Below are 17038 nucleotides of genomic sequence, written 5' to 3'. Positions count from 1 at the left end.
TCAAACCCTCAAAATTTTAATTTGCGTAATTACTGGTGGTAGGACCTCTTGTGAGTCCGCACGGGTAGGTACCACCGCCCCGCCTATTTCTGCCGTGAAGCAGTAATGCGTTTCGGTTTGAAGGGTGGGGCAGCCGTTGTGACTATACTGAGACCTTAGAACTATATCTCAAGGTGTGTGGCGCATTTACGTTGTAGATGTCTATGGGCTCCAGTAACCACTTAACACCAGGTGGGCTGTGAGCTCGTCCACACATCTAAGCAATAAAAAAAAAAAGAACGTTAGCATTGTATCATTGTGTACAATTTTATAAAAAACTATTATTTATTACATCTTATTATTTTTGTAGAATGCCTTTCGAATTTAGAAATAGTGTTAACAGTCTCAGCGTATTGATACAATACGAACATAACAAAATCGCCCTTCGATCGTTTCGTTATGAAAGCTCTCGGACTTAAATTGCTAAGCCGTAGTTGAATAAAGCACACGTCTTTCGAGGCGACTAGACTGCGCAACAAGTTGCTAAGCTCCTGAACGTTGTCGAGGTCAATTGTAATTGATAACAGACCCGTAATGAAACATGGGTAATTAAACGGACTTATTTATACGACCACATTGTAAGTTTTACATTCGATTTTACTTTCGAACTATGCTTTAATTGTCTACTTTGAATGTAGGTATTTGTTTTAAAAATAACAAAAGTACAACCGGGAAAAATGTATTTGTAAAAAAATATTCATTTAATACTTTATTTCAATTGCAAGATTATAAAGTAACAGTGATATTTTGCTTCAGAATTTCATTGATTATATTACATCAATTTCGAAGATTTATAGCTGAACTTAATTTATTTCCAACGCCATATCCTACCATTTATGAATCGGTGGCGAAAACACTAGTGGCGTGTTATAGAGAAAATTTAATTGAACAATTATTTTAAAATTATCTGTTTGAGCTTAATGTCAGACTGGCACAATTGCGGTCTTTTGTATTGTATGTGTGCGTTTATGTGGTTTGTGTCGGTTTGTTTGTGTGTGTACGCGCATGTGTGTGTGTGTGTGTAGATGTGTTTATGTGTTGCCTGTGAAAGCGAATAGATAGAAGAATTTGAATCTAGCGATTAGTGTTAGCCCGGACACAAACATCAAAAATAACTCTCAAACTGGTCGTACAACAGGCGTGTCACGAGGGTACCTAATCTTGAAGTTGTGAAGCCTAAGAAACCATTGACGTCTACTTTAGCCGCAAAAAACACAGCCAAGTTACCGAAACACTATTTTTCTGAGTACGCGTACGTGCGCCGTCGAAATTTAAGGTATTATGTTGGGCTTACTATAAAAATGATAAGAAAATTGCAGATGTCATACGTAATTTTATTTTAAGTTATTAACTAAGTGAGATGAAAGACAAATATAACCGACAATAATGTTCCTCACCACATCGAAAGCTCCACAGGCAACTGCGTCTTACGCTTATTGCGGTGACGGGTTCGGATTCTAAGCAACTTTAACTGACAGATATCATAACTTATTAAACAGGATGTAAGAGGTCCTGGAAATCAAAATGAAATGAAAATATTACGATCTCAAAATAGGACAGCATTCATTTGCTTAATTTAGATAAGGTTTTAGTGAGTTCAATTTCACGAGCCCAAAATTGTGAGCGAACCTCCACTGCGTTCCCCGATATCTTGAGCTGATATTTCTTTTATTCTGTATTAGATACATCGAGTGCCGTTTAAAAATGATGAAAAAGTACGTTTTCGATCCCTTACATTGATACACTCAAAGGTTTCAGCCACCAAACGAACTTTAAGAAAGGCTTATGTCCACAAGTATCATAACATTCTTAGCATTATAGGAGAATTTACATAATAGGTGTGAATAGAATACCAGGAAGAGATAGATGGTAGGGCATCGTAAAACGCGTCAACTTAGACTCTTGCAAGGCTACATAGCGATTAAGACCACTCTGTCAGGAAAGAAGTCGTTAAGAAGAATAAGAAAATTTCTGTAAAGGTGTAATGTAAAGTTTGAAGTCAGTTAGCAGTGTTACATTTTATAACGTTGATGGCGGCTGTGCTTTACGTCCGGCAAAACTTTATAAATATATATATTTTATAGCCTTTATGGTTGGTCGAGCTCACGGCCCACCTGATGTTAAGCGGTAACCGGAGCACATAGACATCCACAAGGTAAATGCCGCCACTCACCTCCAGACATGAGTTGTAAGGTCTCAGTTTTAACAGTACAACGACTGCCCCGTCCTTCAAACCGAAACGCATTACTGCTACACGGCAGAAATATGCAGGATAGTGATACCAACTCGCACTGGCTTAAAACAAACCCCACCACCGATTGGTGACGGCAACCACGTTGTAATGTCAGTGAGATTCAGACCACTTAACGTCAGGTGAACCGTGAGCGTCTACTAATTTACGATAGTAAAAATAATATTTTTAGTATACTTAGAAATCACCAATCGATCAAACCAGCTCAACAGAACGCATTATAGTCTTTAACAAACAATATATTTTATAAAAAACTAGCTGTCCCAGCAGATGTCGTAGTGCCTCAATCGATAAATAAAACCACTTTTGTATAAAACAAACTTATAACAATCAAAAGGAATCCGTCCGACGGGGGACACATCAAAGGAAAAACAAAATTGTTATTTTTATTCAATTCCGAGCATTTTCTTATTTATCTATCTTCTTATTTATCCTTTTAAACCTTCTCTGGACTTCCACAAATAATTTAAGACCAAAATCGAGTTTTAGCCAGACTAACGAACAGCAATTCATTTATATATATAGAAGAAGAAGATAAAAAATTGAATCGGTTACATTTATGAATCAATTCTATAATATACTACAGTATAATGTGTATATACCGCTACTAAACACTAAAGCGGTATAAATTATACATACAACACTCAATAAAAAGAGTGTTTGATGATCGGTTAAATCGTATACGAACGAAATATTGTCGGCTAAGAAATATATCTTTATTTTGAAAGTTTGGTTTGTTATTTGAAGATCGATCCCTTTGTTAACGTAACCGCTAAATCAATCAATTCCGTAGCGTTTCGATTGAAATGGAAAATCAAAACAAAACCGAATCCCTGAAAATTGATTACACAATTTCGTAAAGGTATCGTGAAATGCGGTTGTCTGTATTTATATATGTAGTTAATGCAATGAGCCGCGAACGCGTCGTGGGCCGCTTTCGAAAACCGTAAACTTATATGATGAAAAATGTCAAATAGAACACGAGAGGAGTATATTTACTTAAAGAGAAAATTTTGTTTATTTTTTTGTTTACATTTTATTCGAATCGGGTTTGAATCTATTACGCTTTAATAAAACCAGTGATTCATAAAACCAATTTTTAGTAGTAAAATATTTTTAAGCGTGGTGTGCTCTGAGGAAACGACTGGTGTTTCCCATCATCCCCATTTTAACATCTGAAAAAGTGTCTAGTAGCTAGTCTAGTCGCTGGTACAGAGATATTTTACTGCCACTTGATATTAGAGATTTTGAACCGAGGCTTGAAACAGTCCATTGACATTATTTCAGTCTATGTGCATCGATGACTACCCACTATTTACTGGGCCTTATGCCCTTTTTTATTGCTTAGATGGGTGGACGAACTCACAGCCCATCTGGTGTTAAGCGGTAACCGGAGCCCATAGACATCCAAAACGTAAATGCCGCCACTCACCTTGAGATATAAGTTCTAAGGTCTCATTATAGTTACAACGGCTGCCCCACCCTTCATACCGAAACGCATTACTGCTTCACGGCAGAAATAAGCAGGGTGGTGATACCTACTCATGCGGACTCACAAGAGGTCCTACCACCAGTAAGCTATCTATATCTATGCTCATCTGCTATCAAAGGAAATAATTTAAAGCGATAGGACAACTGACCACAAACCGCCTTGTTTGCATACTAATTGTGCGGTTTACCGCAATAAGAGTGAACGCTTATTCGTAGTGCACACATGTATGTATGAGCACATATCGTCCGGAATCCTTTCTCAATTTCCGCCCTCAATATTATTTGTAAGTTCCAGAAAATTAATCGAATTTCAATTAGCTTTTCAGAATTACTTATGAAGCCTTTTAATTAAAATAAAACAGAACAATTCGACCAGGTTATAACGTATCTATATCATAACCTGAACTATTATTTATTTTAAAGAGGGATAGTATAAAAGTTCTATTAAATATTCAAGAAATCAACTATGAAAAATAAACAAACATTGGCGCTGAAGTTAAATTGAGTGATGTTCGATGAATGGCGTGTAGGATCAATATTTATGCAAATGAGAAATAAATAGTATGGGCGGTCTCCACAGCTCCATCAGACAAAACTTGTTTGTGTTTTAATCGACCGCGACTCGAAGACGAGAGGTCTTTGAATGTCTCAAAAGTCTATGAAGGTAGTTTGGCTTATAATTAAAATTATAAAGATTTATTTAGAACCGGTAAAGACCTGCCAAATGCAGACGCCTTGAAGACTATCATTGATTTGGGGAAATAAATCGCGCGTCTCCTTACAGCGTTTTGTGTCTCAGAGTTTAGAGAGCTTCAGAGCATTTTAAGCAAAAAAACAGTTGAAAATTCACGTCCATGAAGTGAAATACTCGCTAACGCATAGAAAACGAATGAAGAATTTGTTTTTTTTTTTAAATACATAATATAACATTTGCATTAGTTACCGGAGACAATTTTTCAAAGTGAATGACTACGCTATAATATAAGAGCATATAGTAATATAGCTCATAGCAGAACAATATCGCACACCATACTTTGTTATAGACACGTTCACACTGTACTGTACTATACATTATTGGCTAAGTATAGGCTGCTATACTATATGGCACTATAGTATAGTGTAGTCTGAAAGCTTTACATGTGTTCGAATCTCCATCGAGCCTTCACGCATGACTGATTCACCGCAAAACTAGGTACGGCAGCGATATCCTACCCTTATGCAATAACCGGATATAGATCCGATGTTGATCGGATATCGCTCGCCGTAGTTTCCGGAACGCGTCCAAGTCCGCCTTCCCGTGAAATTAAACTTGGTTTTTACTAGCACCGCGCCGGCGAACGATCACCGCCCTAATTGATTTCGTGAATCAGATTAAGGTTTCATCGACGTGACGACTTTACTCTGTAGCGTGTTGCTTCACAGATGTTTAAGGGCTTGTTAATTATATCCATCTGTATTTAAATACTAACAAAGCAGATTTCTTTTTCTCTTTTCTCATTTTCGTTGCTAAGTTTTTAAGTTATTGCATTGCTTTTATCGCGGTCTTTGAGCACCACGACCGAATCAAGAAATTCCGTAACGAAAATAACACCTAACCCCCACTCCACCTACCATGTAGCTCGCGTTCAACACATTCACAGGTTGCGCTTGTAGTGTTTGTGAATAAGCGCACGGCGTGACGTCGCACTGCATGCGCATCATGAAAATGCTGCCCATCTCTCTCTCGCGCGGTCTAGTTTATGAGTGTGAAGGGGACAGTTAATGTTTTGCTTTTGTTAATGTTTATAAATATAGCGTGGTCTTATTTTATTATTGTTTTAATATAATATTATTATTGTCTAATTATAATTGAATAAGTTGATAAAAAATGCTGTGCAATAGCTTTACCGCGGCAGTCCCCGAGTGCCACACGTGTTGTTGTTGTTATTTAATTATGTAAGTTTTAACTTCGAATAGAAAGAGCGTCTTTGAGTAGCAATCAGCCCTTACCGCTGCTATATTGAAAAATAAAATAGTTCCGTTAAATTATTAACATCATCTAATGCCATTATTGGGCAGCTAATTTAAAGACCTTCCGAAACGATTGACGTCCAGTCTAGAGCGCATCAAAGAGTTGTTAGGGGTCTTTAACAACACAAAATAAACTAGAGACCTATATATTATGCGTCTGTTAATCTGAACATAAAATCATATACCACGACATCCGACTTCAACAGCTATCTCAAAGTAAAGTACATAATGTACATAATATACACATTTTATGTACCAGCATCGTGGTGACTATTTCGAACACAAAAAGCTATGACGTATTCCGTCTCAAAGACTACGATAGATGTCATTTTCATATTTGTCGTAAAAATATTGCGTACAAATTATATTATATGTATTATATTTGTTTATTAATGAATATACATTTTTTATGAAACCTACACTAGAGACAAAAGGCCTTCGCCGTTATTAGGATGACTATATATAGTGCGGATCCAAAGATTAAAAACGGTTTCATTCCCATTGCAAATACATTACACTAGTTTTTCAAAATCGATATTTTGTATTTAATAAGAATACGTATTTACTCGCTTTCAAGCTACATAAGTAGTTCGTAAATAAAACAATAGATGTATGTATTAATAATACAAATAAATTACTGATAGACTTACCCTGTATAGGTCTGCTAGATGGTTGCAGGTTGCAATCAGGAAGCCTTGATTAACACCCGGATGAAAAATATCGTGCGCGATTGCTGATAGCAAGCACGCTATAATTTCAACCGGGCGAATGAACGCCCTGATCTGTTTGAGAAAAAGAGATATTATATTAATATGTGTACATTCAAGATAAGTGACTTTTTTCTATTTTTTTTTTTTGCTTATTTGGGTGGACGAGCTCGTAGCCCACCTGGTGTTGAATGGTTGGTGGAGCCCATAGACATCTATGACGTAAATGCGCGGCCCATCTTGAGATATAAGTTCTAAGGTCTCAGAGTATAGTTAAAACGACTACCCCACCCATCAAACCGAAACGCATTACTACTATTATTATGTATTAAACACTGCCACGCCTGGGAAGACGGCAGGACACACTCCGGCGAGGTGGGCAACAATCGGCCGCAGCGTTAGGGACTATTGGGAGAGAAACCGGCGAACTATACGAGCATTGTCGAGCAAGACTGCTTTTTTTATTATTACTATTATTATTATTATTACATTATTACTACCCGTGCGGACTCACAAGAGGTCCTACCACCAGTATCTTTGTAACAATATGGTTATATTTGTCTTACGATTTATAAATATTACTAGTTTTAGGTGGTGGAGCGCTTGCGTCCCAGTTTGATGATTAATGCTTGATCTTTTACAAGATGATTGATGCTTCTACAAGATTTTAACGGTGGGAAACGGTTCGGTTCTGCCCCTGGCATTGCTGACGTCCATGGCCGACGGTAACCTCTCACCATCAGGACCGTATGCTCGTGAGACTACAAGGGCAATAAAAACAAGATGATACTAATTGGACTGCGATCTTTATCAGTTATGATTAAATTTAACGCAAAGCTACGATAGTGGAACGAGATACGCCAAATAGATCAAGACGGACATATAGACATATATGTCAATCATCTGGTGTTAAGGGGGTTATTATTGTATGGTAACTCCATAAGCGGTCGAATTTTCAACACTTAACCTAACCTTCGAACTGGAAATACGATTATTCCGTGCGGGCTCAAAACACCACCAATATGTATTCAATTGGGGACTTAAGTAAAACATTTACAGGAAAAATTCTCAAAAATATCTGATTTATTGGTTTGATAAGAGAACGAGCTCATAGTCCACCTAGTCTTAAGTGGTTACCGGAGCCCATAGACAACGAAAACGTAAATGCCGCCACTCGCCTCGAAACATGAGTTCCGAGTTTCAGTTTTATAATACAACTAGCCGTACTCGCCCGCTTCGCTGGACATTTAAAATTAACATTATTATTTATTGTCATTACTATTAGGGAGTCCAACACTCATATAAATATTATTCTATCCATTAAGTACATGTATTTTCTACATGGATACCAAGTTTCAAGTCAATCGGATGCATGGTTCAGTAGTTATAACGCAACATCCGTAAAAACCACTGTAGATTTATTATATATTAGTATAGATGACTGCGCCTCCCCTCAAACCGAAACACAATACGGCTTCACCTTATAAATAGGCATGGTCGTAGTGCCTACAGGAGCAAGCTCACAAGACGCCCGACCACCAAGAATTACGCAATTTATAATTTTTGCAGGTTTAATTTTTATTACACGAATTATGAAATTATACATGAAAGATGCTTTATAGTTTACTAAAGTAGCATATTGCAAAGGAAAAACACTGTACGGTGAGCGAAATGTTTTCTAACAATTTAATTGAAATATCTAAGAACTTTTTGTATTCATCAAAGTTTTCAAGTCTGTACACAATAGCAAACGTCCCCGCTCTGAAGCTCGGATAAAGCACATCTATTTTAAGAAAACATGAACGAGAAGCTCAACTTCGAGCTTGCAGGTGAAGTTCCCCGATTGGCTGAGCATTGAGTTCAGACTAGTCTTACAGAGAGATCAACTAGCACTTTACTTTGAATATACATTCGTTGTGATTATATTATTACTTCCACCGAGTCAGAGCTAAGGTAAAGTTTAACATTAGAATTAACTAATTAGCAAGATGGACTGGAAGACACTCAATATATAAGGTATACGACAATTGGGCCTGACATTTTCTTACGGAGACAGTGACAAACAAAAACAATTATATACATATACAATACGTCTGGTGTAGTGGTAAGTGACATGGTCACTACACAAGGGGGTCGCGGGTTCGAATCCCGCCAAGGGAAGATATTTGTATGATAAATATCAATGTCTTTTCCAGGGTTATGGATGTATATTAAATATATGTATGTGTATAATAAAAATCTTACATTTATATCCATTATCTGGTACCTGTAACACAAGTTCTTTACGAACTTATCACGGGACCAGTTAACGTGGCGTGATTGTTAGTAAATATTTATTTATTTACAATAAATATCCAGAAGCTTTTTCCCTTACACAAGAATGGCTTGAAGATGATCAGTGGAAGAACAGGGGAATAACACAAAAGTGCGTTTGGGTTATTATATTATATTGAAGTAAGATAAAAGCTAAGTTTTTTACTGCGAACCCTATGTAGACTGACTTCGAAGAAAAAACTAATGTAGGACCCGAAAATAAAATACATATATTAAACAACATCAAAGTACTCGGCCAAAAAAAAAACTACGTGTGGCACTCGGGGACTGTCGCGGTAAGCTATAAATGTATAGCATTTTTTATCAACTTATGCAATTATAATTAGACAATAATAATTTAATATTAAAACAATAATAAAATAAGACCACGCTATAATTATAAGCATTAACAAAAGCAAAACATTAACTGTCCCCTTCACACTCATAAGCTAGACCGCGCGAGAGAGAGATGGGCAGATATTTCATGATGCGCATACAATGCGATGTCACACCGTGCGCTTATTCACAAACACTACACAAGCGCAACGTGTGAATGTGTTGAACGCGAGCTACATGGTAGGCGGAGTGGGGAGTGTTAGGTTTTATTTTCGTTACGGAATTCCTTGATTCGGTCGCCGAGCTCAAAGCCCGCGATAAAAGCTATGCAATAGCTTGAAAAACAATAATATATCACAAAATAGCAGAATGTGTATAATATTTAGTTTATAACAAACATAACTTTAATAACAAAGCCGCAACGTTGTGACGAGAACTAATTTCAAAATACCAGAAATAGTTCGTGTATAGTTTCCAAAGCGTATTTATTATATACGTTATAATGCGCATCGAAAATATCAACGTTTAATACAAGCAACTACTTCGCATTCCACACGAGTTTAATATCTAGCTAGCTTTGTAGAGGCACTATAGTCGCTTGCTATGTAAGGTATTAATATTCAGAATTTTAATAACATTCGACGACGACTTTAATATAAAATGTTGCACTGAGAAAATATCTTCGCGATATTTTATTAAAAAACGTATTTTATTACCATCTTCGGATTTTCAGTGCAGCTATCGGATATTAAAAAATATCTTGATGTTATTGAATATGCAGGGAATTTGCTTTTTTTAAAAATAATAACGATATTACTTCGCTCGTCAAAAATAAAATTAGTTAAGTTACATTCTTTTTTAAATCCGAAGACTCAATTTATTTATTCGAACAGTTTTAAGTGGATCTATAGCTACTTCCAGTTAGATAAATATACCAGCATTTACTTGCTGGCTACAAAGACATTTTGGCAGGTAATCAGCATCATCATTCGGTTTAATCTCATTTAATAAACCTGATATTGACACCGTGACAATCTGGCAAGCGAAACTTAAACGCGAACTATTGTACATCTAAAAATGCAACACATAATGTTTGAACATAATTTATTTTCTACAAAATTTCTAGTTCGGAATCAAGCTGTACGACTCTTTAACGTGCTGAAGTGCTTTTTAAATCTCAAGCGAAACGATTTCGAGTCTCGGAACGGGAGTAAAGTTAAAACGGTTTCCTCCGGAGCGTTTCCAGACGTTTAATTAAATATCTCAAGGAATACGAATCCTGCAATCCAAATGTTTGCTGAAGAAACGAGCGGGAATCGAGAGATGTTCGCGGAGATTGGCCCAACAAGAGTTGTTTACAGATAGTTCTAGTTGTTATCAGAAAATAGTTATTTTTCCAAGATTGCTTTTTTATTTTTAGTTGCATAAATGCGCGAATTGGCCCGTTTTTTTAACACTGGGAAATCCGTTTACGGAAACGGGTCTCCGGGTCGAGGGGGGTAACAGATCGGGTTATGTCGGACTCCGGCGCCTCCGGAGCAGAAGAGGGAGAAGAGGAAGACTGTAGTCCTCCTCTTCTTCCAAATCCTGCCGGGAGACTACGCCATGAGAACGCGCGCGAGGCGCTGCGCGGCGTCAGCCACGCAAGACCCACCCCGCAAAACCGACTACCGAGTAAGCCCCATCAAGCCCCAGCACTCCCACTCCACGAAACCCACGGTACCGCACAGTGCGCGCCGAAGGTTCGCCGTCGCCGGTACCCATCCTGACAATAGGACGAGATTCCATCCCCGGGAAGATCGCGCAGGACGTCAGGACGTCGTCTCGGGAGGCACACCATGAGCGGCGCACATGAGCCACCTTGCGCCGCCTCACTACGGGACTAACAGCAGAGCACCGGGCGCCCCCGCACCCGGTACCCAACAGCCCCTACGGGAGATTAACGGGTGCATCGTGCCCGCTTCGCCCACCCCGCCTTTTTCGCTGAGCCGAAAAGGGATACCATTCCCTTTCACGCTCCTCAGCCTCACGGAACGCCATGACCAGGTCGCAAAATCTGGCCATGGCCTCCTACGAACTCTGGTCCTCTAGCATGCGGGCGATGACAGCCCGCAAGGAGAGGTCCCTCCCCAGCACCGCGATGAGATCTCGCCGCGAGTGCTCTTAATGCGGGCACACTTCGAGTGCGTGCTGAACGTCATCCTCCAGATGCCCGCACTGGTGAAAACCCGGATGTGGCTCTCTCCTACAGACCTTCCACAGGTCCAAAGCAGACCGCCGCCAGTAGTTACAAAAATTTAAAGGTTTTACAGGTTTTATCTGCGTATACATTGCATTGCTTCTCTGCGGAAGTCATGGACCGTCAGCACGTTTACGCTACAATATAATATAAACCTATATATAAATACTAAGACTCTATCAAATTACTCTTACCATATAGGTCATAGAATTATTCGCTGACTGATTTTTTTATGATATGATAACAAAAGACACCTGTTTCAAAACGAACTGATACCTCGGATCCCCATAGCCAAATTACTTTAAAAATCACATTTCTAGTTTTTTTTTTCTATCGATATAAAATATCAGCCAATTAAAAAACTTTGCGGTTCAGTTAAATTACCGTATGTGTAAATGATCGATATCGATTTCAGTACTATAACGTAATTAACTATTTTATTGTTCCAAAAAGAACTGTATAATGTACAATATAAACTAGTTAATACTTACTGAGCCCTGTAACAGGAAGCAGTGCATCGCTTGTGTTACATCGGTAGCGTGAATAGAGTTATGATAGGGATTGGTGCTGTGATATCCAGACTCGAAGAGAGTGAATAATTTCCAGCATTTTACAATGTCGAGATTGAAGTGCTCCATCAATCCATGTTCTTCGAACAAATGGAGACAGAGGGCTGGGAGACCACGTCCTGGACAAACAAAAATTAAATTAGACAGCACAGACAAGACAAAACAGCGTATAAATGATTATAAAACAAAAACAAAAATAATCGCAAATAAAACATTAGCTACTTATTTAGAGTAAAATAGTTGAGTGAAGCGACAGTAATATTTTGAAAATAATTCCGCATTCCTTACAAAGGATATTTAATTTATTTACTCTCTGTTCGGATATGTATTATTTAGGTATAGAAGTGTAAATTAATAAAATATATGTAGGATTTAACTAACATTTCTAATTATTGTAAAACATTTCTGAACGAGTGAAAGGATTCTGAACGCATGCTGTGTGAAAAGGACGGATGTAGCTCTAGCTCTTTCTCTCGCACGACGCCGCCATTAGGAGTAAGACGTGTTTAATGTGCTCTTTAGAAAAAAAATAAAGATATATATATTAAACCCAAGAAATAGTGATTTCATTTAGATCCACACCTACATATATTTTTTATTATTATAAAATATAATGGAGATAAATCAAAACATATAAAACAATTAAGTAGCAAAAACCTCACAAATCTCTTCAAACACTTTTTTTTTTTACCTAAGCTGGTAGCCTTGAGAGGCTATTCCAGCGTAACCTTAACTAGTAGGTGAGCTCACGGGACTCAAATTACCACTGCAATTGAACTGCTAATAAATCGTCGCATAATCATCGAATGACAATACTCGCACGCGATTGGTTCCTCGTGTCACGCGCCTGCTCTTACTCCGCGCACTATTATCATACAATGTAAATTTTTCAACAAAAACTCAATCCGATTAGTTATTTTGCTTACCTACCATGTTTTAAATATGCATACCAATCAAACACAATGCATATAGACATGTTTTTTCTGCTGATCAATCATGTAACCTTGCTGATCAAATAGTTATTTTGCGAACTGAATGTTTATTATGCAAACTCATGTTATTGTAAGCTAGCTGCCTACTTATGATTTAGTTTTTCACATTATCAAAATTATTTGCGGATAATTTTTAATTGCAAACAAAATCTTTGTATGCCTACCAAATTATTTCAATGCTGTTTTTTTGTGGCTCACCAAATTTTGTAATTGCTAAACACTTAATTACTTCTCTTTAAAAACTAAACTAATTAAAAAAAAAAAAAATACACTTCAATAGTCATTAAAGCAGTGTCTGCTGGAAAAATTCCAGGTCGTTTATAATTTAATAAGCATATTTCTTATTTAATAAGCTTAGGCATTTTATACTTATATACTTATTTTAACCGGAATATGTTCGCGTCATTCAAACTTTAGAACCCAGCAGAAATCACAATTCGTTTTTATTGTGCACATACCGAAATGCGGAAATGCAGTCATATACCGTAAATCATACGGTCCTGAGAATAATTACGTAAATGCATCGTCAAATTGCTTTTATTTTTGAAATAGCCGTTTTAGTGTCAAAAGTACTAAAACTACGAGTCCACTAATCGAGTTTCCACGGTTTTTAGTGAAAATCACCCTTAAAGGAGCACGTAACGTGTGTAATGTTCATCTTCACGATAATGATATGTATGTTGACTGTAACAAATTCGTTTCTAAAAGATATATGTTTCTATGACCGAAACGACTTAGAACGTAACGTAAAGGAGGTATGGTATGTTTCGTAACTAAAGCGCGTAATTGTTGATTTATGTTTTTTGTTATTTTTATTTATTTAATGCTTAGATGGGGGACGAGCCTACAGCCCACCCGGTATTAAGTGGTTACTGGAGCCCATAGACATCTACAACGTAAATGCGCCACCCACCTTGAGATATAAGTTCTAAGGTCTCAGTATAGTTACAACGGCTACCCCACCCTTCAAACCGAAACGCATTACTGCTTCACGGCAGAAATAGGCAGGGCGGTGGTACCTACCCGTGCGGACTCACAAGAGGTCCTACCACCAGTGTTATTTGTTAATTGTTAATTATTCGTAAAAAAGACATTCGTATAAACAGTGCTTCGAGCCTAGCATGTAAGAAATTTGGATTCGAAGTACCTACAGTTACTGTCGACCGATGTCTAGTTCGGAATGTATGTTTAAAATCGACAATAATATAATTGAAGACCATGAGTGGATGAAGGGGATATGATGCAATTTGTTAATTTTGAGAAAACCGGGCAACAAACTTTTGTTACTTGTTCTTCGCAAACGGCTCCTTCGTCACGTGCAATTTCTAAAAATGTAAGCCCGGAGTTTTAAGGTCTAATATGATTTATGGGCACATTACAACTTCATTCAATGTAAAAACTCAAAAATCTTAAAAATGGTACTTAACCCCTTCATCCACTCGTGTCTTCGAATACCCGAAAGGTTTCTTTCGTTATGTACTAAAGTTGAAACACCGCAGTCTCTTTCCCAGAAAACTTAGTATAAAAAGCCCCCCACCTACAATTTAATAAGTTTTTTACGATTACTCATTTGATCGTGTCCTTTTCTCCGTACGACTGTGGTCAGCCGAGTACTTACACGACGCGATAGTGATGGCACCGCTTCGCTCGACTCTGTCCCCCAACGTTGCTACATCCAACTTGAGTATTTTGATAGATGTTTGAGATAAAAAAAATGGACATTATACAAAACAAATTGTAATTGATTCTAGAACTAATCTATCATAAAATGATATTGTGGAAGTTTGGACAATGAATGTTTTATGTTCGATTTAGTTGAAGATCAAAATTATCATAATATACCTATATGAAATTAAAAAAACAATTCCATAGTTTCGAAAATTAATTTGCCGCAAAATGAATGTTCTGATTATACAAAATTACAAGGATATCAGACATTTTCAGAAAATGTACATTCTCAACTACTTACTCTATTATAGACTTTTGATTAACAAGAATTCACTTTATTTCTCATGTCTAAGCTTAAATTAATGAATTTTAAGATAACATTACAGTGGAATTGTGTCATATTTTTTGTTCGTGTTTTTCTCATACCAATCTATACGTGACCAACCGATTTTCAACAGCAATCCCTTGGGACCCGATTTTCAACAACAATTCCTTGGGATTATTCGATGTGTTTTTCTAATAATTTCCACAGTTTCCGAAAACGATTCCAATCACAAACTCAACGGCAACGAAATAAATTAATTAATCAAACAATGTAACAAAGACGCTTATTCAAAGGACAAACGATTTAACGCGAGGGAAATCGAGTTATATCACACCACAATAGTTGACTTGATATTGTTGAGAACCATTTGAAGTTATGTAATAGTATCTAGTGGGTCTATTCAGTATATCTAATGGACTACAAAAATAATGTAATGTTATCATTAACACAAAATTACTATGATTTTATCACTAAAAGCTAAATCTTCCAGGCCATAGTAATTACAAGCAATAATGTTATTAAATTACAGGTTAAAAATTTAAATATGAATCATTTGTATATCATCATGTTTTATCGTCTGCAGTCACGAAACTACGACACTGTACTGTAGATATTCGCAATAATACCAAGCAGGCATTCCGCTGTATGTCGCTGTGAACTTATGTATGATTTTTTAGACCATATTTAAAGCCCATCTTAGTTTAAGAAGTTTCCAGAGACCGTAGACACCGCGACTTTGACATCCCGCAGCGCGAAAAATAAGACCGCAAATCGTATTGCAATAAATTATATCGAAAGCAGCATATATCATTTTTTTAATAGATTGAACAATTTCCGAAGTGGATTTCGAAATAGCAAGATTTCATTGAAATTAATTTATTTATTTGACGTCTTACTCATTCATTTTTGAAAAACTAAATATTCATAGCAACGAACAAAAAACATAAGAGATTTTACATGTTTCCTTAGTAAGCATTCAAAACCATTGTACGGGCATAATCTACTTTATTCCGTATTGCCCAAGGGAAATTACAAAATGTAACAAATGATCGACGTAAGGTGTACTTTAAGAAAGTCATGCCTTAAGCTACTTGAGTCGAATCGAAAAGAATTCTATTAAAATAAAGACTATTGTTGTTTACAGAATTAAAATATTTACTAGATATACTTTTCATTTATTTACTGTGTTAAGCTTTCGCCACTATCTGCGTGATACAGATTTTCTTTCCGCGAAATACACATTTCAATAGTAGACTACTAATCAAGCTATCCATCAAACTCCGATGGTTGGATGGCGTGGAGCGCGACCTCAAAAATATCGGCGTCAAGAACTGGAAGGAGAAAGCCCTGAACAGAGCAGTCTGGAGAGATATACTGGACCAGGCTAAGGCCCACCCTGGGCTGTAAGGCCAAAGATGATGATGATGAACAGGCTATCCATGCACTATCATTCGCTTACAACTGCGCCTAAATATCGAGAGCCCATCAAATAACAGTGTGTATTAAGTATTGGTAATTTATAAAAGATTGTTTTTCCTCATCATCAAACTTTCAAAGAACAGTCTCCAGGCTAAAATGAAATCATCTAGGTTAGACCAAGTGGGACGCAAATCTAATTAGCGATCACGAACATAAAATGAGAAGTTTCGTTGTGATTTATGTATCGTGGCTGCACTGCTAAACAGCATTCAATAGTGTTAATAAAGTTTGATATTTATTATGACGTAAATTGATTTGAATAATTCAATCGCAAGTGAATCCTTGCTCGCGAACTTATGGCTTTAATATTTCAATGCTATTACGATTTTTGAACTAAATATAGACCGGGTAGTCGTGTTATGTTTTGTTCATTTCTTTTGACGCCTTATCTTTCGTAAATTTAATTGTATTCCTAATTCTAGCTACAGTGATGTTCAAATCGTTAAGATGATCGTCGTTAAGATTATTTATGTAAAACCACTTCATAACTTATCGCTTCACTCAATAACAGCGCTGCAAACGAAAAAGAAACAAAAGAAAATGTAATTTTTTTTAAGAGTATCATCACGCACGAATCGACTAGTCTGTCATTTTTAATTAGGATATTGAGATAATTCAA

The 17038-nt window shown here is 36.9% G+C and overlaps 1 protein-coding gene across 5 annotated transcripts in view; it reads right to left on the bottom strand.

Annotated features, from left to right (window-relative positions):
- Nucleotides 1–17038, bottom strand: part of LOC114252729 (uncharacterized) — a 162915-nt gene that overhangs the window by 55389 nt on the left and 90488 nt on the right. For all 5 annotated transcript variants that reach the window (XM_028187322.2, XM_089731518.1, XM_028187325.2 and 2 more), the window contains exons 7-8: nucleotides 11878–12074; nucleotides 6442–6573 (exon numbers count right to left, since the gene is read on the bottom strand). In XM_028187322.2, coding sequence (XP_028043123.2) covers nucleotides 6442–6573; nucleotides 11878–12074 — 329 coding nt within the window. The remainder of the gene's footprint in view (nucleotides 1–6441; nucleotides 6574–11877; nucleotides 12075–17038) is intronic.

This window comes from Bombyx mandarina, chromosome 01 (assembly GCF_030267445.1).
Source record: "Bombyx mandarina strain Sakado chromosome 01, ASM3026744v2".
Classification (NCBI taxonomy): domain Eukaryota; kingdom Metazoa; phylum Arthropoda; class Insecta; order Lepidoptera; family Bombycidae; genus Bombyx; species Bombyx mandarina.
This window is presented reverse-complemented; position numbering and strand designations above follow the sequence as displayed.